The following is a 23129-nucleotide window of genomic DNA, read 5'->3' on the forward strand; positions in this document are numbered from 1 at the left end:
GTGGGAGGGGGGCATTCATTTCAGGGATAGAAATGTGTTAAGGAGAATTTATCATTGCCTCATGAATGGAACCTGCCCCCAGATCAAATCCCATGGTCAAAAGTATTGTATTTACTTTTTGTTGTAAGGTTTCCATAATAATTCTGGCACCAATAAAGTGCCTGTCTCAGCTGAAGGAGGGTCAGAGAACTAGAGAAGGAATTTTTCAGTGGCCCTCGATGCAGTATTAAAAAAGTTTGTTATTCTCAAAACTAATATCCATACTTGAAAAAAATGGTACAGGAGTTTATTAACAATAATATCATCAACCTTGAGAGAGATCTGTTCCTGCTTGAAAAATCACTCGGCCTTGCCTCACATTGGGGAACTCACAAATATATTCACCAGGCTGTACTCTAAACCCAACACAAGAGTGACATTGCTAAAATTAATCACTTCCCCACAGACAATAGATGATTGGAATTGAAGAGGAGCAGGTCAGATGTGGATACTGTGACAAGCAGTCAGCATCAGGGAGAGGGGTATGTGTGTTGAGGATCCTGTGACAGGCAGTCAGCATTACAGTGGGGTGGTGAGATTAATACCCTTTGCAGATAAGTAGAAAGATCACTCTGATGGGACTTCGGGCATTAATCACAAGCAAAAGGCCAGTGTTGAGGACAGAAGACAATGGCGAGGCACCCTCCAAGAAGGGTAAGTGAGATTGATGGGGCTGGTGTGAGACATACCCTCATTATTGGGACAAGGGCTAGGTCACCGAGGGCAAGTGTTACCTTTGCTGGGGGCCATGGTGTGGCCAAAAACACCAAGAGCCTGTTGTGACACTGCCATGGACAGTCACCCTACCAAGTTATGCAGGTGAAGTGCTCCTGGAGGCAGCAAGTGGTCCTTAAGTTGGTGACTTAAGTGATTCAGCTGGGCTCAGTGGGTGGTAGATAAACCAGCTTTCCTGCCACTGGCAAGTTGGCATGGCAGGAAGATGGTGGACACTGTCACCTTCCCATTTTCCTCAGTCCCCAAACACCTTGTAAAATATAGCCAAAGTATTTTGAATTAAATGTTATAATATTCCATATACTTTCAAAAGACTCAAAGATGTGTCTAAGAACCTTGGAACTGGAGGAAATATCGGATATACAGAGGCGTCTAAATGGTCATCATAATACGATTTGTCATGTGACTCGTAGGGAGATTTCTTTGTTGAGATCCAAGGGCAGACTATTGTAAATTAAGTTGTTATTCCATACGCATAAATAAAACATGGAAAACTCCGTAGTGCAATTCTTCATTACGATTTAAAGAGGTATCGACAGAGCGACATGGTTCCTGTCATGATCGCATGGATCCCAAGCCAACTGAACTAAAGTTCAGAGAAAAGAAAATGCGCTTTGAAAAGGGAGTTTCCAGTTTAACAAACTATTTGAAATGAATACATTTGCAGTGACGAAGAGTACAGCAGGTTCGACCTTATCAAAGTGGGTGGAAAATGCGGCTACCCCAGGATGAGATTCCTCTTATCTGGCTCACAATACATCACAAAGCAAAACGTTTGGGGAAGCAATTGCAGAAGGAAAAAAAAAGCTCACATTAAACACGATAGAAGAAGATTGACCGAGTAACGCCCTACTGTTTTGGAAGAGGAGTACTTCTGTCACAGTCTTGAAAGGAAACTGTTTCCTGCCTGGATTTAGACAGTTATTTTCAAAGGATGTAATTTTTCACATGAAAGCTTACATCAAAACAATGCATTATCGTAGCCGAGTAACGGGAGGTGTGAAGTTGGGTATCCAATTTGGCAGGTTATTCAGAACATTTACTCCCATAACTCGAAAGAATTTTCACTGAGTGAAATCTGTGGCCGTATATTGATCTGTGAGTAGCAATTAAAGACACGGCTAGTTTTGTTTTTGTAAACCACTGCTACCAAGAATTCCCAGAGCACATGTTAGCACACTGGCATGGAACCGGCGTTGGAAAACAACTTAACCCCACCTCTTCCTCCGTTACATTGATGACTGTATCGGCGCTGCTTCGTGCTCCCACGAGGAGCTCGAACAGTTCATCCACTTCACCAACACCTTCCACCCCAACCTTAAGTTTACCTGGACCATCTCTAATACCTCTCTCTCCTTCCTGGACCTCTCTGTCTCCATCTCCGGCAACCACCTAGAAACTGATATCCATTTCAAGCCCACCGACCCCCATAGCTACCTAGAATACACCTCCTCCCACCCACCTTCCTGCAAAAATGCCATCCCCTATTCCCAATTACTTTGCCTCCGCCACATCTGCTCCCAGGATGAGGCATTCCACTCCTGTACATCTCAGTTGTCCTCATTTTTCAAGGACGCTAACTTCCCCCCCTCAGTGATCGAGAATGCCCTCAACCGTGTCTCCCACATTTCCCGCAACTCATCCCTCACACCCCGTCCCCGCAATAAGAACCAAAAAAGAATCCCCCTCATCCTCACGTACCACCCCACCAACCTCCGGATCCAACGCATCATCCTCCGACACTTCCGCCATCTGCAATCCGACCCCACCACCAAAGACATCTTTCCCTCCCCACCCTTATCTGCTTTCCGGAGGGACCACTCTCTCCATGACTCCCTTGTCCGCTCCACACTCCCCTCCAGCCCGACCACACCCGGCACTTTTCCCCGCAACCGCAGGAAGTGCTACACCTGCCCCCATACCTCCTCCCTCACCCCAGGCCCCAAGAAGACTTTCCACATCAAGCAGATGTTCACCTGCACATCTGCCAATGTGGTATACTGCATCCACTGTACCCGTTGTGGCCTCCTCTACATCGGGGAAACCAAGCGGAGGCTTGGGGACCGCTTTGCAGAACACCTACACTCGTTTCGCAATAAACAACTGCACCTCCCAGTCGCGAACCATTTCAACTCCCTCTCCCATTCCTCAGACGACATGTCCATCCTGGGCCTCCTGCAGTGCCACAACGATGCCACCCGAAGGTTGCAGGAACAGCAACTCATATTCCGCTTGGGAACCCTGCAGCCCAATGGTATCAATGTGGATTTCACAAGCTTCAAAATCTCCCCTCCCCCTACCGCATCCCAAAACCAGTCCAGCTTGTCCCCGCCTCCCTAACCTGTTCTTCCTCCCACCTATCCCCTCCTCCCACCTCAAGCCGCACCCCCATCTCCTACCTACTAACATCATCCCGCTCCCTTGACCTGTCCGTCCTCCCTGGACTGACCTATCCCCTCCCTAACTCCCCACCTACACTCACCTTTACTGGCTCCATCCCCGCCTCTTTGACCTGTCTGTCTCCTCTCCACCTATCCTCTCCTCCATCCATCTTCTATCCACCTCCCCATCTCTCCCTATTTATTTCAGAACCCCCTTCCCCTCCCCCATTTCTGATGAAGGGTCTAGGCCCAACGTCAGCCTTTCTGCTCCTATGATGCTGCTTGGCCTGCTGTGTTCATCCAGCTCTGCACCTTGTTGTCTCGGATTCTCCAGCATCTGCAGTTCCTACTATCTCTGTCTCAACAGTTGAACCCTGAAGAAGGGTCTAGACCCGAAACGTCAGCCTTCCTGCTCCTCTGATGCTGTTTGGCCTGTTGTGTTCATCCAGCTCTACACCTTGTTATCTCAGATTCTCCAGCATCTGCAGTTCCTACTATCTCTGTCTCAACAGTTCTTCGATTATTCGTTATTAGCTATTTAAAAAAAAAACTCTAAATACTTACACAGCGAAATGATACAGAAAGCACTTCCAGCCGCTGGGTCTTTCCAAGAAGTTGTAAACATCTCCCTGCATGCTAGTTTTGGTCATGTAAGGATGGTAAAACCGAGTGGACAAGCTGTTTTTGCGGGACTCCGAGCCGGCCATGGATGCGCTATTTATCGGAAGGGTTGAATCTGGCGTATCCGCCTCCGGATTGTCAGGAATACTTGATCCATTATTAACCATGACTTCTTCCTGCTCAAGTGAAACCGGAGAATAGCCAGTGTCAACCGCATCCTCTCCCACTCCCAAAAACGCCGGAGAATGTCTGTGCCCATTGACGGTCAACAGTTGGGAATTTGAGCTTTGCACTTGATCCTGGAGATTGTACATGGGTAATCCAACCGACGCACCATTGGGGTATGACATCCCGTCCTTTTAACCACGGTTCCCGGTGCAATTCTCAATCCAGTTCAGCCATGGTCTGACTGAATGGCGGAGCGGGTTTGAGGGGCCGTCTGCTCCTGCACCAATGTAAATAGAGTTGTTTAATCCACTACGGTCACTTGTTGGGTCTGTTGCTTCACCGTATTAAAAAGGACTGCCTTGGATTTTCAACGCGGTAATCCAGCAAATCACAGCTCAGTGTCCTAGAAATCGGATTTTAAAAAATGAAGGATCAAATCTTGCTTCTTTCGTCAGTGACCATTACAATCAGAGTTTCCAGCAATGGAAAGAAACATCAATAAGTGGAAGCAAACCGGCGGCTTAGTGAGGAGTTAGATTAATGATCTGACTCTCTGTACTTGTCGACCAGAGAACAAGATAAAGTGGGGAATCTTGGTGTAAATTACTAAATCAGAGTTCAATAAGGTGTTTTACAACTGAACTAGTATGTTGAGTACTAACCCGAAAATAAAACAAATTCGAATATCAGCTCAAAAGCAAAGTAGAAAACAAATGCTGATATGTCCGCATGGAGTTGCGGAAAGGTTTTTTTTAAATAATCCGCCTTTGTGCTAAACGGACTACCACGTTTTTTAGATACTCGGATTTTCAATGAAAAACAAACTTACAACAATTTGCAAATATCTGTTTTCTCTGCTTGTCAACAGCTGAAACTTGCTTTTTTCAGTCGAGGCTGTGTTAGGGATGTTATTGCCTTCTGGCTTTCGCAGTTAAACAATACCTGAACGGTATTCCTCACCAGGAGCTCCAACCTTACCTGCTGCTGATGATGAAGTGGCCCAGAGCTGGTGGTAGCCGCGCCCGGTTTATACCGACTGCACTGGCGACGTGCCCAAGGCGCCCCCATCGACAAAGCGCAACTCTCACTTGTACCAATCAGCAGGAACAGCCGCTCTGGCAGAGACAGCTCGCAGTGATCAGCAGACAGAGGTCGCAACTTGTAAATCTACTTGGAATTTGGATCGACCTCTCGGATTGGAAAGTTATTACGCTTGTTTATTATGAAGTTTGAATAAAAATATGTATAACATAACTGGGTTTGGAATCCTTCATAGTCTTTTTCACCCTAAGTCTGATTTCACGGATTTCTTACGTGTCCGTTCCCTCTTAGTTCTATTTACCTGTGTAAAATAGATCAATTCCAGTTCACTGAGCTTTACGGCTATCCCTCATTTCGCACTCCTGTTTGTTCAAAGACTCCCTGGATATGTTGTTAGAGGTGGTGGCAATTCAAGCGATGCCGGAATGAATGGAGGGTGAGCAGGAGGTGAGCAGGCAGTGTAGTCAGCCAGACATGAATAAAGCAGGAAGTGGTTCAATAGTCTCTTGAGGTCTGGCAAGGTTGAATGCGGTGCTGCACCGAAGTGATCGGCCTATGATTGTGGTGGCCTCCGCAACCGTGTGGTGCCGGAGGATGCAGTTTGCTTATGTACAGTGAGGATGTGTGCTCGGATGCAGTAGTGAGCCATGCTGAAAGCTCACATCACAAGCACTTGTGAAGGAGGTGAGACTGGAGCCATGGCCATCACATGTAAATAAGCCACATGACAGGATGAAAGAGAACACCATGCTCTCTCATCCCGGCCCAGTGAAATGGAGCGCACAACACATAAAGGAGTTGCACGATACAGTGACTCTTTTCATTGTACTAATCATGAAGGAGAGGGAAGAAGCATCGAAATAACCAGGGGGGCAGCTCAACAGGAGGCTGTTGAGGGTCAGATGGGTCTTTATTCAAGAGATGGTGAAAGCATATTACCAATTCAACATGAAGGGCATGAAGCTCCATTCTTGGTTTTGTACTCCATGCTGATTTATAAGCTTTTCTGAATGAGCAGCAACTGATAAAGAAGAGCTTTCTAGCCAGCGTGTCATGTTTGTCACAGTGCCAGTTGTGGAAGAGCAGTCTAACCATGCTACTGTGCTAGTCATGGCAACTTCAGAGAAGGAGGATGCATTCACAGTGCCGTCACAACAAGTTAAAATGCCTTCCACGACCAGATACTGATACAGTGGCTCCTCAGCACTAGTCATTGCCACCTCAATGTAGCTGAGCCTTGTGTCCAAGAATGGCACCTCAAGCCACCAGTTCATGGAAATAGCTACCTAGACCCTCCTACAATGCTGCACTCACCCCTGCAGTGACACTTCCATTCAATTTCCCCAATGGTTACATTTGAAACACTTTTGAGCACTACATATGCAGTGGTCACTGTGTGTCAATGTGCATGTTCTTCCTTGCTTCTTCCATAATTTGCCACGTAGCATTAGGAATAGTTATCACTCCAGGAACATAGGACCTAGGAGCAGAAATAAGTCATTCAGCCCTTTGAGCCTGCTCCAACATGCAACAAGGCCTTGACTGATCTGATTGCTCCATTTAGCCAAATCCACTTTCCTGATTTTTGATAGATAATCTCACTGAGCCTTGAATAAATTCAACAACTCAGCCTCAACTGCTTTCTGGTGATCTGAATTCCACAGTCTAACAGACATCTTAAAAAAAAAGGAAATTTAATATCCCCTAAAAAAAGAGACTTCTCATCCTTTTTCTGTGTCTGCACTGGTCTTGCTCACAAGAGGTAACACCTTAATGGTATTCACCATATAAAGTTATCTCAAGATCATCTATGTTTCAGGATTACCTTTCCTTTTCTGAAACCCCAATGGGTATTAGTCTGACCTGTTTAATCTTTCTTTATAAAATAAGCCCTTCATCCCAGAAATAAATTGAGTGCACCTTCTCTTAACTGCTTTGGAGTGTAATTATATCTTTAATCAAGTAAGGAGACCAAAGCTACATACAGTATTCTAGAGTGATCTCATGAACACCCTGTTCACCAGCACTACAACTTCCCTACTTCAGCTTTCCATTCCCCTTGCAATAAAGATCAATATTCCATTTTCCTTCTTAATCACTTGTTCTCCCTGAATACTAACTTATGATTCAAGTACAAGGACACCCAGATCTCTCTGTACCACTGCATTTGCAATCTCACCATTTAAAAATAACCTTCCTTTTCTATTATTCCTGAAAAGTAGGCAAGTTCAGATTTTCCCATTTTGTCAGAATTTTTTCGCCCACTCATCTAACCTATCTTCCTTTGCAGACTCTCCAGCTCCTCTTCACTACAGCTTGCCATTGTGCAATCATTTCCTTGGACATGCTGATGAGCCAATATGTTCCCCCTGCAAGCCTAAATCCGCTCAGCAACAAACTCTCAGCTGATTACCCACCACTGGGGGATAGTTTGCTGAGACTTACAAGAAGATGCCTTCACCAAAATTTCTGGCAGGACATGTTGAGAAATTGGTATCTTGCTTTCTCAACATGTATACTACCAAACTTGCTACATGTCAAGTTGAAAGTTCAATCTCATCAGTGACAGGATTGGGTTTGACTGCATTGGTCCACTCTGTTTCAATCAGAGACTCAGTATTTAGTTAGTAATTTACAGGTCATCCTAACTAATTCTCATCTGCAAAGCCAAGAGTACACTGGATATTGAACTGTCACAAGTTTCGATTAATCTTTCTGACATATTGTGTCTTAGTCATTCAGTTATTAAACATTCTAAAAGTAAAGCTGACATTGCAACTAAATTTCCTTGATTTATCAACATCACACTGATCACTGTTTTGCTGAACATTTCATTCCTCCATATATACTTCCTCTTTCCCTATCCCCACTATTTCAAACTCTACGATACCTTTTAATGCCTCTCCACTATCACCTAGCTGTGTGGTACAGCTCTCACCTTGTTCCATTCGTAATATATAATCAGTCAGAGAATAACTTTGAATGAATTTTCATCCTGATCTCACATGATTACCTCTGCTATTGCCCAAGAGTCTATCCAAGGCCTTCTCCCAATGTCTCCCATTGAACATCCATAGTTTCACCTGTAATCAGTTCTAGTTTGTCTGTTGTGGTCAATTCCTGTTCATCATTTCAAAACCAGCCTTACCTAAATTCAAAACTTTAGTTCAGGAATCAATCTTCTTACTCTTAATCACAACCATCTGTCCAGAGTTATGAGAGCTTTGTCATTTAATACATTAGCCCAAATATATACTTATTTAGGGTTTATAAAGAAGGTATAGACAGCATTTATCACAAAATTAGAAACACCACATATAAAAGTGACAATAATACTAAAACTAGTCAGTCAAATCAGAGTAATCCTAAAAATACTCTGAATGTTTCACTAAGCCTCATCATGTCAAAGCTCACACCAAATCAAATCATAAGTAAACATTAATGAAAAGTGAGGCCTAAGGAAAGACTTTTTGATTGGAGCAATTGAGAAGATTATCTTGTTGAATTGAGAACATCTGCTTCTCCCTATATAGGACAGACTACTCTTCATACACTGAAACATATGCATTTGTTTCCTAATACTCTTATGCTATACATGTACTGTCACAGATCTGAATATATATATATATATATATATATATACACACACACACATATATATATTTATATATGTATATTTTGTACACTCCACATGTATGTTGATACATACGTGTGCAGCTATTTGAAGTTTAGAATGTTTAGTGGAAGGAATGATACTCTAATTAATATTCTAATTTTTTGATTTAGTGCCATTAAATAAATGAGTTTTTATATTCATTTCAAATTTGAACATTAGAAACATTAATCACTAAGAGAAGGAATTTTGATGTACATTTCTACAACAGCACTTTAAAAGATTTGTTTTGTTCAGCTCCCCTTTTTCTGAAACTGTTTTATAAATGGGTTATGACCTAAAACCAGGATTAGTTGTTACTAAACTCAGTACTTTTTAACTGGTATTTTTCTACTCATTCCTTAAATTTAGTCTTATATACCTAACTCTTCAGTTCTAAAATTTATTTAGAAGATACCTGCTTACCATTTTATTATAACATAAGATGTATGAAAACAGGAAATAAACAAAATAACAGGACATTTTTTATTCACTCATGGCACGTGGACATTGCTGCCTGGCCAACATTTATTGACCATCCCTAGTTGCCCTTGAAGATGGTGGTGAGTTGCCTTCTTGAACCACTGCATGCTGTAGGTTGGCCCTTAATGCCTTTAGGGAGGTAATTCCAAGATTTTGACCCAGTGCCTGTGCATTGGATGGAAAAACCCTTGGTGTTGTGTGTACTTCTCTCTATCCTCCATTAAGACCGCCATATCACTCCCTTTTCTAGACCACATTATCCAACTACTAACTGGTTCAAACCTTACTTTCATCTCCATGGTCCTGGAATGTTGCACTATGTTGCCAATAGTTTTCCACCACCCTCATCAATCCTTCTTCAAATCCTTTCAACCCAGCCACATGCCTATTCAGAGGAAGATTGCACTGGTCAGTCACCAATGATCACCTAGATTATTATGACCATGATTTCCTATCCTTCCTCATTCACATAATCAACAAGTCTGTTATCCTTTAAAGTCCTGTATGCACTTCACGATTGGCATATTCTACTCTCCTGATTTTGGTCTTACCTACATTACTACCAGTAGTTTTTTCTTTCTCTGCCAGTTTTCTTTTCATTTAATCTAAAAGTGCTCTTCCATGCAACTGAGCATTCTTTTTTCCAATCATCGAATCACCTGTAGTATTTTACCATTTATTAACCACCACCAATAAATCACCACATTTTCCCTAAATAATTTACATCAAAGCTGTAAGGTATCTAGCTTGCCTGCAAAATGGTAGGATCAGAAGCTGATTTTAATGATGCAAGACTCTATTGTTAAGCATTAATCCCTCTTGTTCAGGAACTCAAAGTTTCCTCGTGAGACATTTACTTTGACACACAGAACCTAGTTAAAGAAGGAAGCAAGTTGCTCCTGACATTGATTTATGTCTCTAGTGAGGGCTCTGGCTCTGCCTGAAGCACTGGTCCCTTGACTGCCATTAGCAGGTAGCCTCCATGCACCAAAACTGGCTCCCTGCTGTCTGCAAGAACTTGGAGATCAATTGGAAAATTTCAGTAAGCTTCCCTTAATTTAACTCAATAAATTGTTAACAAACTACCTTGACTCCACTGCTGTAGTGGTTAGCCTATCCCTCCTTACATCTCTGCAAAAATCATTGGAAATGTAACAGAGCTCATTTTACCAGCATACTTGTTTTAAAATCATTCCTACATCCTGTCTGGGCTTTGGTAGGGGCTCAAAATCCTGCTTAATGTGTCTCAATGTTTGTTAAGAATACAAAATGGTATCTTGGTGCATTTTTCCATTGATTCAAAGACTTATTACACTCTCAAATAAGCCCACCAATTCTTGCAAATTGGTTGACAGACCCAATTCAATTTTTAGAAGCCCAGAGATGAAAAGGAAAGCACAAGCAATTGCTACCAGGAGTATGAGAGCAGTGGTTGTGACCTCCAGGTTATTCTCTATGTCTCAGCCATAAATATAACTCTTTCAATTGAATACTCATCTCTCCAGGCCCGAAAGATTCTACACTGTTCACATCTGTGCTTTGTTTCCTGGGTTTGGATGGGCATTGCAAAGGGTCACAATTCACCTTATTGTTCAGCAGGCTATGGAGAAGGAAAGTCAGACAGAACTTTTGTTCTTGAATTGCTGTGTAGTGATCTTGACTAGGAAATGTAAATAGGTAAAAATATGGTGTATGTGTTTGTCACTATTGATCATAAACATGATTATGCACATTGAGATGCCTTTCATGATTGTATAACTGACTGAAAGGCATCTTAGATAAGATGCAATTGAACTACTAACATAGCAAGAGATGGTACCAAAAATTGGAGCAGGTGGAGGAAGAGAGATAGGAAATTGGATAGATACTTAAATGAAAGAAAAGTGTGTCAAATTGTACAGCTGTCACAGACACATGGGCTGAATGGTCTCATTTAAAATTGTATCATTCTACTGTACTAGGAGGGTGGGTTTTTATTAAACATGTGCTGAGGAAACAGGTAGGATTCTAAGGTGTTTGGTAAAGTTGTTTTTTGTTATAATACACAGGATTAAATGGGAAAGGGAACTGATGAATTGCACAAGTGGTTAGGGTTTTACCTGAGACATTAACTGCTCCTTTTCTCCAGCTGCTGCCTGGCTTGCTGTGTTCTTCCAGTTTCCTGTTTGTCTACCTTGGATTCCAGCATCTGCACTGTTATTGTGCCTCACTTTGTCCAAGAGATACTCTTAAGTAAAATATTACCAGCTTGTTTTACCAATCAGTTAGTTTCTCTTGCTCCTTCATTAGGACATGCCTTAAAATATCTCTTTTACAAATGTTTTGGTTATCTGTTCTAATATTGTCATTTAGATCATAGCCTACAAGTGGAAACAGGCCCTTCAGCCCAACAAGTCCACAGCAAACCTCAGAGCATCCCACTCAGACCCCATCCCCCTATAACTCACCTAAACTACACATCCCTGAACACTCTGGGCAATTTAGCATGGCCAATCCATCTAGCCTACACATCTTTGGACTGTGGGAGGAAACCAGAGCAAACCCACGCAGACATGGGAAGAATGTGTAAACTCCACACAGACAGTCACCCGAGGGTGGAATCAAACCCAGGACCCTAGTGCTGTGAGGCAACAGTGCTAACCACTGAGCCACCGTGCCATGATAGATGAAGTGAATAAACACATCAAGGATACAGCCAGAGATTGTGGCTCAAAGTTTTGCTTTAATTATAACCTCTGTAAAGAAACAAGGGGATACATAAAATCAAGTTGTTGCTGGGTTTTGGAATTTTTTTTTGTCAAGAGCTCCATCATATTAATTACAAACAAATTAAATTTATATTAAAAAAGTTAATCTGTTGGAAAAAAAATCAACTTTTATATCAAGACTTAATTTTTAAGAGCAGAGCAGCCAACTCTTGTGAAGTAAAATCAGGGAAACTTCAACTATGGGACTGGGCCGGAGGGTTTTGCTGATGATAAATGAGTGGGTGCTGGTGGTGGAGCTGGGGTAGAATTTCTATGGACTACGACAGCAGATGGGGGAGCAATGGTGGCATGAGTTAAAAGAACCAAAACTTGAAACTTATCTTGTGAACTCACATTTATTACGCTTCAGCTGACCCACTCAGTCCTACCCAAATCATCCTTCTGAAACTCCCGGTTCACAGGCTGTTCTGGAAATACGAGACAAAAGGACAGTCAAAAATAACAGGAAATATATGAGAATAATGGACAATCGGTCACCCTGAATTTCTTCTGATTTATGAGATGGCGCAGTTGGCATATTCCTTTTTCTATATTAACTAAAATATCTTCTAACTTAATTGGCAATTAAGGAGGTCATTTTGCATCCGCATCAAAATTATCACTATGTCTGGTTACATCTTGAGTGGGGCTGAGAAGATATGTGGAAATATGATGTGCTGCTCCATTTCAATTTAGCTTCTTTATCATCTTTGTACCAATGTCGGCGTATCTCTCTATTCTTCTGCTGTCAAAACATTAACGCTGTCTTCTCGCAAAAATACTATGCGTCTTGGAGTCAGGAATTAAAAAGGAAGGAAATGGGGAAATCCTGTTATATTTTCTCGAAATGTTGACATTGACAGCATCGAAACGAACGGGGCTTTGACTGACTATCTTTGTTGGTGACAATCTGAACTACACTTCTCACCGATCATTCACAGCACTTCAGATTGCAGGAAGCTGTGCCTGGTGCACTATGGGATACTGGATGAGTCGTTGATTCACTAGCGCCTAGTGCACTATGGGCTCTTGGAGGAGTTGTTGATTCTAATAGTTTCTGGTGTGAGGAGACGGTGATGGCGATGAAATGTAGTTTGAGATCATTAGCTGTGTGGAGTCGAGTGAATTTGCGCCTTGGAGGCGTTGCTTTCTATTCTACTGTATTTTCGCCAACTCCTACGACGTCGCCCGAAGGTAATGAGAAGGTCAAACTAAGAGTGGTTGTGTCCAGAGATACCTCGACTTCAGTCACTGACTCACTCAAGAGCTGAGGTTGGCGACTGACTCCAAACTGGGTCTTTAATTAACAAAGAGAATGGTATAACCACTATGCCTCACACCCTGCTTCCTGTAATGTTGAACTTTTAACTTTATTTTTCTGCTTTGTACCTAGGTGACATTGTACATTTTTCACTGTACTCCTGTATCCTTGTACTTGAGTACACGTGACTATAAAATCTAATTCTAATTCTGTAAGGACTTCATTCCATCGTCTCAGATATATCTGTTCCAATGATAACACCTTCTGAGGGAGTGCTTCCATCATATCATCCTGTGGTTTGCACAATTCTTAGTCATGTCCAACCCATTTCCCACAATGCTGCCTTCACTATTTTCCCCTAAGAACAATGATGTACCCCTATCCTCACTTTCCACCCTACCAGCCTTTGTGTTCAATCCTTTCCCATTTTCTGCCACCACCAAATTCATCGCTCCTCTCCCCATGTCAGCAATCCACAGGGACCATCCCTTCCATGATGCCTTGGTTCACTTGATCACTTGTAACACCTCTTTGCCCCAACATAGCACCTTCCCATGCAATTTCAGAAGACAGAATACTTGCTGTTTTACCATCTTATTGTCCAATAAACTGAACATGCCTTCTGGGTTAAGTAGCTGTTTTCTTATACTTTTAATCTAGTCCTTTGCATTCACTGCACGTAGTGTGGTGTCCTGTATATTTGCAAGATGAAATTCTGGCTGGGTGACACTTTGCAGAACACCACTGCTGTACATATGTAGAAACGATCCTGACCTTTCAGTGATTTGCCTTTTCTATGCACCCATCTTGCTCTCATGCTAATGTTTTCACACTAGGCCTGTGCAGATCTCCACTGAATCCCAGCGCAAGGTGGAAGAATTGTTCCCCATTTTCCACTGGGTACTTTATAAACTAAAGGACTCAACATTGAGCCCAACAGCTTCAGAGTATAAATACTGTACTCCATTTTGAGTGCACACATACTTTCTCTCTCCTTGTCCCACCTCATATGCCTTGTTTCCATGAGTTTGCTCTCAGCAGAGTTAACCTATATAGTTTAATCTATATTCACACCTACCATTGGCACTTAATAAAGAGATATAGATGCAGTCTACCATTAGCACTTCTTTATCTTTTGTCCGAGGTACTTTCACCATCTGTTTCACTTGCTGTTCCTCTCTCTTTGTTAAGAGCATAAAAATCATTTTTCCCAGCCCCCTTCAGTTCTGAAGAAAAGTCACATTTCACTCAATGTTAATTCTATTTCCATCTCCACAGATGCTACCAAACCTGCTGAATTTGTTTTTATTTCAGAAGGGCTTAGAAGCATATGGGCCAAATGCTGGTAAATAGGATAAAATCAGTTTAGGATATCTGGTCGGTGTGAATGAGTTGGATTGAAGGGTCTGTTTCCATGCTGTATGACTGTGTGTGTGTGTGTGTGTAAGTATCATTACTTTCTGTAAGATTCTTTAATTAACTTTCTGCTGGATGTTTTATTTCTTCAGCGGTAACAAGAAGCAAAAGAAAACCTTCAAAAGAAAAACAAAGGAGAGAGGTAGTTATTGCACAGCTCTCATGTATTATCAACCATGTTTAAGAATCTGAGAATAATCTACAGAAAATTGGCATGGCAGTTCAGTGATTTTAAAATCCTGACCATTACCTAAAGAATACAGAGTGAAGGGTAACTGATTTGTTATTTAATTGTTATTGATCTTGAAAGTATTCATTTTTACCCTGTTCATCCGTTGTATGGACTGAGCTAGTCACAAATGATACTTGCGCAGTTCAAGGACTGGGTGTTCTGTGTCAAGTGCTTCAACTCCTGACTTCTCAAAGCCACTTCATTAGTCGGCAACTCATAATGGGATGGAATCATTTTCACACTTTTCAGATGTGTGCCTGCAACAATACTCCCGGCTGAAGACCTTCCACAACAAAGCAGTTCTGTTGCCACTGGCTTAAGTATCTATTTCTGCTGACAGTGTACTGTGTCAATGGTGTTATTACCTACAGAATTTATTGAGAAAATTCATCAAGGCTTCTTTGGCAAGTCCTCCCAAATTTGTGATTTCCACTAGTTTTTTATTTAAAGACAAAGATAGCAAGTGTATGGGATCAGCATGTCTCCATGTTTCCTGTCAATTAAAGTCCTGGAACTCATCGCCTAACCAACAGTATTTGGGAGCACATTTACCAAAGAGTCTCCACTGCTTCAAGAAGCCCAGCACCACCACCTCAGCAATTAGGGATGGAGGCAAATACTGAACTTCCCAGTGCCATCCACACTCTGAGACTGAAGAAAAAAATAGATTACTTTAATTATTACAGTTAGTGGTAAAACACCATATTTTATACTTATTTCTTTCAGATCCTGATTAATAAAATTGCTAATGTGAGAAACCAAAACTTTTTAAAACATTTAACAAAGTTTTAAAATGATATTTCATATTTTTAGCCAGTACCTCCAAGGACTGAAAAGATGGAAGTGGACCAGAATTGGTGCAATGTGTACCCAACAGCTGCAGCATTTAAACCTTCTGTTGTACCGCTTCCTATTCGCATGGGCTATCCAGTGAAGAGAGGAGTACCTCCAAACAAGATAGGAAACCTGGAGCTCATGAAAGTGAGAATTAATATGATTTAATCAAATGTCTTTGTCCAAGATTGCATTAAAGCATCTCATAATGATCCCTGATGCGTGGAGCCAGTGCCTTTCTAAAGGATACAAAATAAAACTCTAATCAACTGAATTTGCTCAGGTGTTTTGCTTTTGGTAACTTGAACTGTCTGAAATTCTGAGGAAAGCATTAGTAGCCTTTGGTTTCAGCTTCTTAAGCCTAGTGTTTTTAAATTTTCAATCTGGTTGTCTTGTGCCAATGATCTTTCACTTTCACAGTCATAGTGTCACAGACAGTGATAAAAATGCAAAAAAACACTTTGATCAGCTCCTGTTTATATACTACCTGATGTGAAATTTAGGTTGTGGTTGTAATTGTGTGAATATTGTAGTTCAACAAGAACAGAATGAAAATAATCCTGTAGCCTTGATGAGCCTTTCTTTAGAAAATTGTCTTCCAGAGCTTGAGATTGCCAAGTCTGAATGAAGCTTCCAGCTCAAGCCCCAACCTCTAGAAAGGAGACAAAACCAACAGGATGCACATATTACATGGATAAATTTATTACCTTTTTGTTTTAGTCAATTAAATTGTAATGAGTCTCTAAGATTTGAGTAGATTTGTAGCTCGGGGTGTGGATGTTGTGGTTGGTTGGCTCGTCGAGCTGGTTCATTGTTCCGCAGACATTTCATTACCCTGCTGGGTAACATCATCAGTGCAGCCTCTGATGAAGCGCTAAAAAAGACATCAATAAGCACATAGAGCTCGACCCCATATACACTCCATTGCGAAGGAAAATCGGAAGTGAGGTCATCCAGCTCAATGGATACCAGATTTTAAATAACGGGCGGGAAAACACAACAGCACTTCATCGGAGGCTGCACTGATGATGTTACCCAGCAGGGTAATGAAACGTCAGCGTATCAATGAACCAGCTCGATGAACCAACCAACCATAATTATAATGAGTGTTCTGAAATGCCATTGCAAGAAACTAGCCTACATGATATATCCATCTCAAATTCACTTTCCATTGATGTTAACCAGTTTTAAATAATTGGATTAACAGTTTTACTAAATACAAAGATTCAAATTACAGGATGTGATACATGTTACTATAGCTGATCTTAGTGATGAACGAAAACACCAGATAAAATGACAGAAATCATATGATCCATTTGGTGATTTAACTTTGAGTATATTCTGGGGGACTGAATTTAGTCATTACTGAGAGCTAAATAATTTCTGCATTATGAAGTTCATTGTTCCAATTTTATGTCTATGATGAATTGTGAAAAGGTGTTTTTAGTAATTAAAATTACTGGAGCCTAATTGCTTGACTTCCCCCAATTAATTGGGAACCCACAAAATCAGATTGTATGTTCAATGTTCTTAACTCCTTTCTACATTCTGTTCTGAGAAATTATCCCCTTTCATGATTTTGAGCTTATTCAAAGGATATGTTTTGCATATTTCTTTGTAACAAGAATCAAGAGTTGTACAATTCACAGCCTTGCAGCTACTAATATATTGAAAAAGAAAACCTTTGTATATGCTCACAATTTAAAAATAAACAGGCGGTCTTGTCCAATAACCAAACTTCAAAAATATGTTGCATTAGATATCACTTCTGACATTGGGAATGTATAATACACACCTTGAATAATTATTAAACAGTAAAGGATTGTGTTGTTTATTTCTTTCAAAATCTTTGTGCCATTATGACTGGTTAAGTTGTTTGTTTGATAAACAATTTCTAGTGACTGTAAAACAGACGGCTGTTTGTTTTCTAACTATAGTCGTTACTGAAAGTCAAATAATTTTGCAAGATGCATGATGTTCCAGTTTTGTGCCTGTGAAGAATTATGAATATTGATGAATATTGTGAAAATAACTGTCTAAAATTGTTGGTGGTAACTGCTGCAATGTTTAAATTTTCTTTAATCCCCATTTTAAAATTCTGCAAATTTAATTCTTCAAATAATGCCTTTAACAACATTACTCAATCATAAGAATCCTGATAGTGGAACTTAATGTTCTTTTTGGTCATGATTCATTTTTACTTAAAACTAGAGGCAGGAGTAGCCATTCGACCCTTCAAGCCTGCTCCACCATTCAGTATAATCATGGCTGTTTCTCTGTCTCAATGCAATAATTCCTTCTTTCTGTTGATGCCATTAATGTCAAAAAATGTCAGTTTCTTTCTTGAATATACTCACTGACTTGTCCTCCACAACTTTCCATGGTAGCAAATTCCACAGGTTGACTCATCTCATTCTTCTAAACACTACAGAAATCAGGCCCAGTCAAACCAAACCAAAGCAATGTCTCCTCCTTCAACAGCCCTGCCATCCCTGGTATCAACCTGTTGAATCTTCTCTGCTTTTTTGTATGGCAAGTGTATCCTCTGTTGGTTGGGAGACCAAAACTGCACACAGTACTCCATTTGTGGTCTTGTGAAGGTCCTGTATAACTGCAGTAAGATATCCCTGTTTCTGAACTCCAATCTTCTTGTAATGAAGACCAACATACCATTTGCCTTCTTAAACTTCCACTGACTGGTGTACAAGGACACCTAGATCCCTTTGTACATCCACATCTCCCAATATATTACCATCTAAATAATACTGTGTTTTTCACATCAAAGTGAATGACATTTATTCATGTTATACTGTATCTGCTATGTGTGTGCCCACATACTTGTCTAGGTTGCCCTGAAGCCGCCTCACAACCCCAACTAATTTTGTGTTGTCTGCAAACCTGGAAATATTACTGTTGCTTCCCTGATCCAAAAGCTATTATATATATCATGAATATCTAGGGCTCAAGCTTGGATCTTGCAGCACACCACTAGTCACCCCCTGCCACCTGAAAAAGACATGTTTATTCCAACTCTTTGTTTCCAGTCTGTCAACCAATTCTCGATCCATGCACTTGCAGTGCTACAAGATGTCAGTTTCCCTAGTTAAATTTTGCCATCAACAATATGTAATGGTTTGCAGACTGCAATAATATCTCTGACCTTGCTGTGAATGATCCTCACGAGCTAAATTAAATCCGTTTATTATTTATTTACTGTCACATGTACTTGTTACATGTATTTATTATAAATACAGTGAAAAGTGTTGTAGATTGTTGCCATTCTCCGGCACCATCTTAAAACACAAAACATGACATAGAATATAAATGTAGAAAATAAGGAAATAAAGTTAAAAGTTCAAATTTACAGCTCAAAAAGCAGACAAAATAATCCTTATATTTATTATCTATAAATGTGTTTCAGATTTCAAATTTCTTACATCTCACTCCACCCGCAATAAAACGACATTGTACAGCTTTAAAAGGTAGGTCACATGGTAAACCTGTAATTTATGGTGGATAGTTTTAAGGTAGCCTTTACATTTTAAAATGGCTTTATATTATTCTGCAGTAACTATAACATGCTGTCATAGTTGTAAGGCACTTTTAAAGTTGGCTGCTCAAAAAAAAGTTGAGATTAAGTTTTAGTAGTTATGGCTTAATCAGAAGATTGTGGATTCAAGTCTTGCACCAAAGCTTGAGCACAACAATTTAGGCTGACATTCCAATGCAACGCTAAGCAAGATGTGCGTGTCTGAGGGGCTTTCTTTCAGGAGAGACTTTAAACTCTGACTTCTGCGCATGGCTCTGTTTTGCAGAAGGAGAATTTTTCCCAGCATCTTGGTCAATATTTACCTGTGAAACAAAATGACAATAGCTTATTAGACTGTGCCCTGTGGGAGTTGCTGAGTGTAAATTAACTTCCTTGTTTCCTACATTTCAATGCTGACTAGGCTTCAAGTACTTTTTTGGTTGTAAAGGACATTGGGTCGTCTGATTGTGCACAATTCGATAAATATTGTTGATACTACCAGACTTTACAAGGTAATTATGTTTAAAACTGTCAGTTTAAGAGACTTAGGACCAAATTTACTCAAATTCATATGTTAGTTTTAATACCTGGACCAAAAAGAAAAGATACCTGGTTTTATCACTTTAGACTCTGAGTCAATCAAACTGAAAAAAGTTGGGGAAAAAAGAACTCTTGAGTGGGTGCTGCTCAGCTAAGAAGAGAAGGACTGCTCTTGGGTTAACCACCAGCAAAAGGCTTGTGAGCTCAGAACACATGTTTCAGAAAACTAGAAAGTTAGAATCACTAGATTGAACTTTACAATAGGGGGTTAATTCAATCATTCTCCAAAGGCTCAATGGGAGGACTTGGTTTATAAGGGCATTGGAAGATTCCCCTTTGCAAATCAGGGAGAAAGAATCTTGTTAACTCCAAGAGGAGTTGAATTTTAAACTTGTCACTCACCATGGAGAGTACCGTGTAATGAATAAATGTGGTATGAGTGTTTTCATTTGGTGACTTTGAAGTGACTGCACATACATTTTCATACAGCAATGCAAATGTGCACAGTTCTGGGTCCTGTATTTCTTTCTGTCATATGCAATCATCCACGTTGTGCTTGTGCACAAAACAGGCGTGGGATTGAAATGGGAATTGAATGGGGCCAGAGGGGAGAGAATGGATGAGATGCTGGGGGAAGGGGAATGGGCAGGGATTGGGGATGAATGGGCAGGAATTGGGGATGAATGGGTCTGTGGGGATGGATGAGTGAATGGACTACGCCTGATCTGTTTCTCCCACCAGATCCATTCTCTCCTCAGAACCCATTTCTCTCAGCTTCCTTGATATTGTTAGCCAGCCCAATGACAAAGACACGCATGCAGGTATTTTTCAATAAATCTCAGTCACTAGCACATGCACAAATGTCTCCCTAGAGCCTACTGTGCATGGTCTCAGTGTCGGCAAATGCAAAGAAGTTAAAGGAAGATATCTTTTCCATAGTTTAGTGTATTTGTTGTCTCCTAAATAATGTTTAGTTGATATTGATTTCAGTTTTAGTTACTGAAAAAGTTTTAAAATGAAATCTCGTGAGGTGCGTTGCATTGGTCATTGGAAACTCTTATCTCTTATATCAATGGGGCTTGTAACAAAATGAAACAGACTTTCTTTTGATTCATTAATATCTGTTTAACCATTTGCTTTCCTATGTTTAATGGTTTTTTAAAAATGTTGTTGTACATACAGCTATGTCAGTTTCCGAGCGTTTGCTGTGATGAAATTGTTGATTTGTTTGTGGCCGGAGCTCTTTTCAGAATTTATTTAATACACTGATGCTCCTAATTCACATGCACGTTTTATTCCATACACCATATTTGTGCCTGTCCAAGTGCCCTTGAAGCCTCCTTGCATCTTCCTTTCAACTTATATTCCCACTTAGTTTTGTGTTATCAGCAAATTTGGAAATATTACTTTTGATCCCTGCATTCAAAACATTTATATAAATTTTGAACATCTGTGGCTCCAGCACTGATTTTTGTTTGATCCCACATGTAACAATCTGCTATCCTGAGAATGACCCATTCATTCCTACTTTCTGTGTTTTGTCCAAACCAGTTTATTACTCCAGTCTCCAGTGTTCTAATTTTGTTTACTAATCTCTTATGTGGAACCTTTACCAAAAGTATTCTGAATATCCAGATACATCACATCTTCCAGTTCTCATTTATCCATGCTAGAAGTAACATCCTCAAAAAGTCCCAACAGGTTTGTCAAACAGGATTTCCCTTTCATAAAGCCATATTGACTCTGCCAATCACATCATTTTTTTTAAAATATCTAGTTACTGCATCCTTTATAATTTTAAACATTATCCTTGCTATTGCTATCAAACTAACAAGTCTATAGTTCACCATTTTTTTTCTGTACTTCCTTCCCTCCTTAAACAGTAGGGTTACATTTGCTACTTTTCAGTTTCTGGAAACCTTTCCAGAAGCTATAAAATTTTGTAAGATAACTAGCAGCATCATTTAATCTATAGCCATCTCCTTCAACAAGAAAGTCAAGGATTGATCAAGGATACTCGGCACAGATTTGTTAGAGGAGGTCCTGTCTGACTAGTTTTTGAAAAGGTGACTAAATATATTAAGGGTAGTGCAGTTGATGGTTTGCATGAACTTCAGTAAGGCCTTTGACAAAGTCCCACGTGGAAGGCTGGTCCAAAAGGTAAGAGCTGTTGGAGGGTGTTTTTGTGATTGAAGTCTATAACCCACGTGTACTACAGGGATCAGTGCTGGGACCCTTGCTGTTCATTACGTACATCAATGACATGAATGTTAATTGGAAGGTATAATTAGTAAGTTTGCAGATGACCTTAAAATTGTTGGTGTTGTTAATGGTGAGAACGATAGTTTCAGGCTACAGTCTGATATTGATCAGCTAATAAATTGAGCAGAGTATTAGAAGATAGAATTTAATCCTGATAAGTGAGAGGTGATGCATTTTGGGAGGTCAAATAAAGGACATGCACAATGAATGGTAAGTCCCTAGGGAGTACTGAGGAACAAAGGGACCTTAGTATAGATCCCTGAAGGTGTCAGCACATGTAGATAGGATGATGAAGAAGACATACGGGGTGCTTGCCTTCATCATGCGGGGCATAGAATAAAGGAGCAAGGAAGTCTCACTGCAGCTTTGTAAAACATTTACTGGGCTTCAGATGGAATACTGTGTGTAGTTCTAGTCACCACACTATCAGGACATGATTGCACTGGAGAGGGTGCAGAGGAAATTCATCAGGATGTTGCCTGGGATGAAAAGTCTAAGTTATGAGGAGAGACTGGATAGGCTGGACGTTTTCTCTGAGCACAGGAGGCTGAGGGGAATTGCTTGAGGCATACAAAATTGAGTTATGGACAGAGTAGATTGCGAGAATCGTTTCCCTGGGGCAGGCATGTCTAAGACCAGATGACATAAAAAAAGTTTAAGGTGAGGAGAAAGTGGTTTAGAGGATGTCTGAGGAAAGAATTTTTCACCCAGAAGGGTAGAAATATGAAGCACACTGTCTTAGACACTGGTGAGGTAAGTACTCTTGTAATATTTAAGAAACATCTGAATGAGCACTTAAAATGCTAGAGCATAATAGGCTACAGATCAAGTGCAGGTAAATGGGATTAGTGTAGTTTGGTGTTTGTTAGTTGGCACAGACATGATGGGCTGCAGGGTCTGTTTCTATGGTGCATGTCACTGAACACTCTAGGCTTCAATCCTGTTAATTTTTTTGAGTTCTACATCCTTAGCGATACTTATTTCTTTCACTTTCTTATTTTCACAACTCCCTTGGTTCCCTAGTATTTCTGTGCTTTTAGTTTTTCCACTGCAATGCATATCTTTTACTATTTTAAGAAAGTATTTTTTGTAATGTAAAATCTGCAATTTGTTCCATTAATTTAGTTGCATGTCATATTAGCACATTCTGATCTATACTGTATTGCTAGAAATTGCTAACATTCTCCG

At 40.5% G+C, this 23129-nt stretch overlaps 2 protein-coding genes across 2 annotated transcripts in view; one reads left to right on the forward strand and one right to left on the reverse strand.

Annotated features, from left to right (window-relative positions):
* Positions 1 to 12810, reverse strand: part of kcnq1.2 (potassium voltage-gated channel, KQT-like subfamily, member 1.2) — a 337327-nt gene extending 324517 nt beyond the window's left edge. Inside the window, exons 1-2 of the mRNA XM_048607651.1 lie at positions 12222 to 12810; positions 3720 to 4347 (exon numbers count right to left, since the gene is read on the reverse strand). Of these exons, the coding sequence (XP_048463608.1) occupies positions 3720 to 4126 (407 nt within the window). The 5' untranslated portion in view covers positions 4127 to 4347; positions 12222 to 12810. The remainder of the gene's footprint in view (positions 1 to 3719; positions 4348 to 12221) is intronic.
* An 11-nt stretch (positions 12811 to 12821) lies between these two features.
* mrps35 (mitochondrial ribosomal protein S35) overlaps positions 12822 to 23129 on the forward strand; it is a 30603-nt gene continuing 20295 nt past the window's right edge. Inside the window, exons 1-4 of the mRNA XM_020515368.2 lie at positions 12822 to 13061; positions 14637 to 14686; positions 15590 to 15757; positions 19032 to 19092. Coding sequence (XP_020370957.1) covers positions 12944 to 13061; positions 14637 to 14686; positions 15590 to 15757; positions 19032 to 19092 — 397 coding nt within the window. The 5' untranslated portion in view covers positions 12822 to 12943. The remainder of the gene's footprint in view (positions 13062 to 14636; positions 14687 to 15589; positions 15758 to 19031; positions 19093 to 23129) is intronic.

This window comes from Rhincodon typus, chromosome 18 (assembly GCF_021869965.1).
Source record: "Rhincodon typus isolate 14 chromosome 18, sRhiTyp1.1, whole genome shotgun sequence".
Classification (NCBI taxonomy): domain Eukaryota; kingdom Metazoa; phylum Chordata; class Chondrichthyes; order Orectolobiformes; family Rhincodontidae; genus Rhincodon; species Rhincodon typus.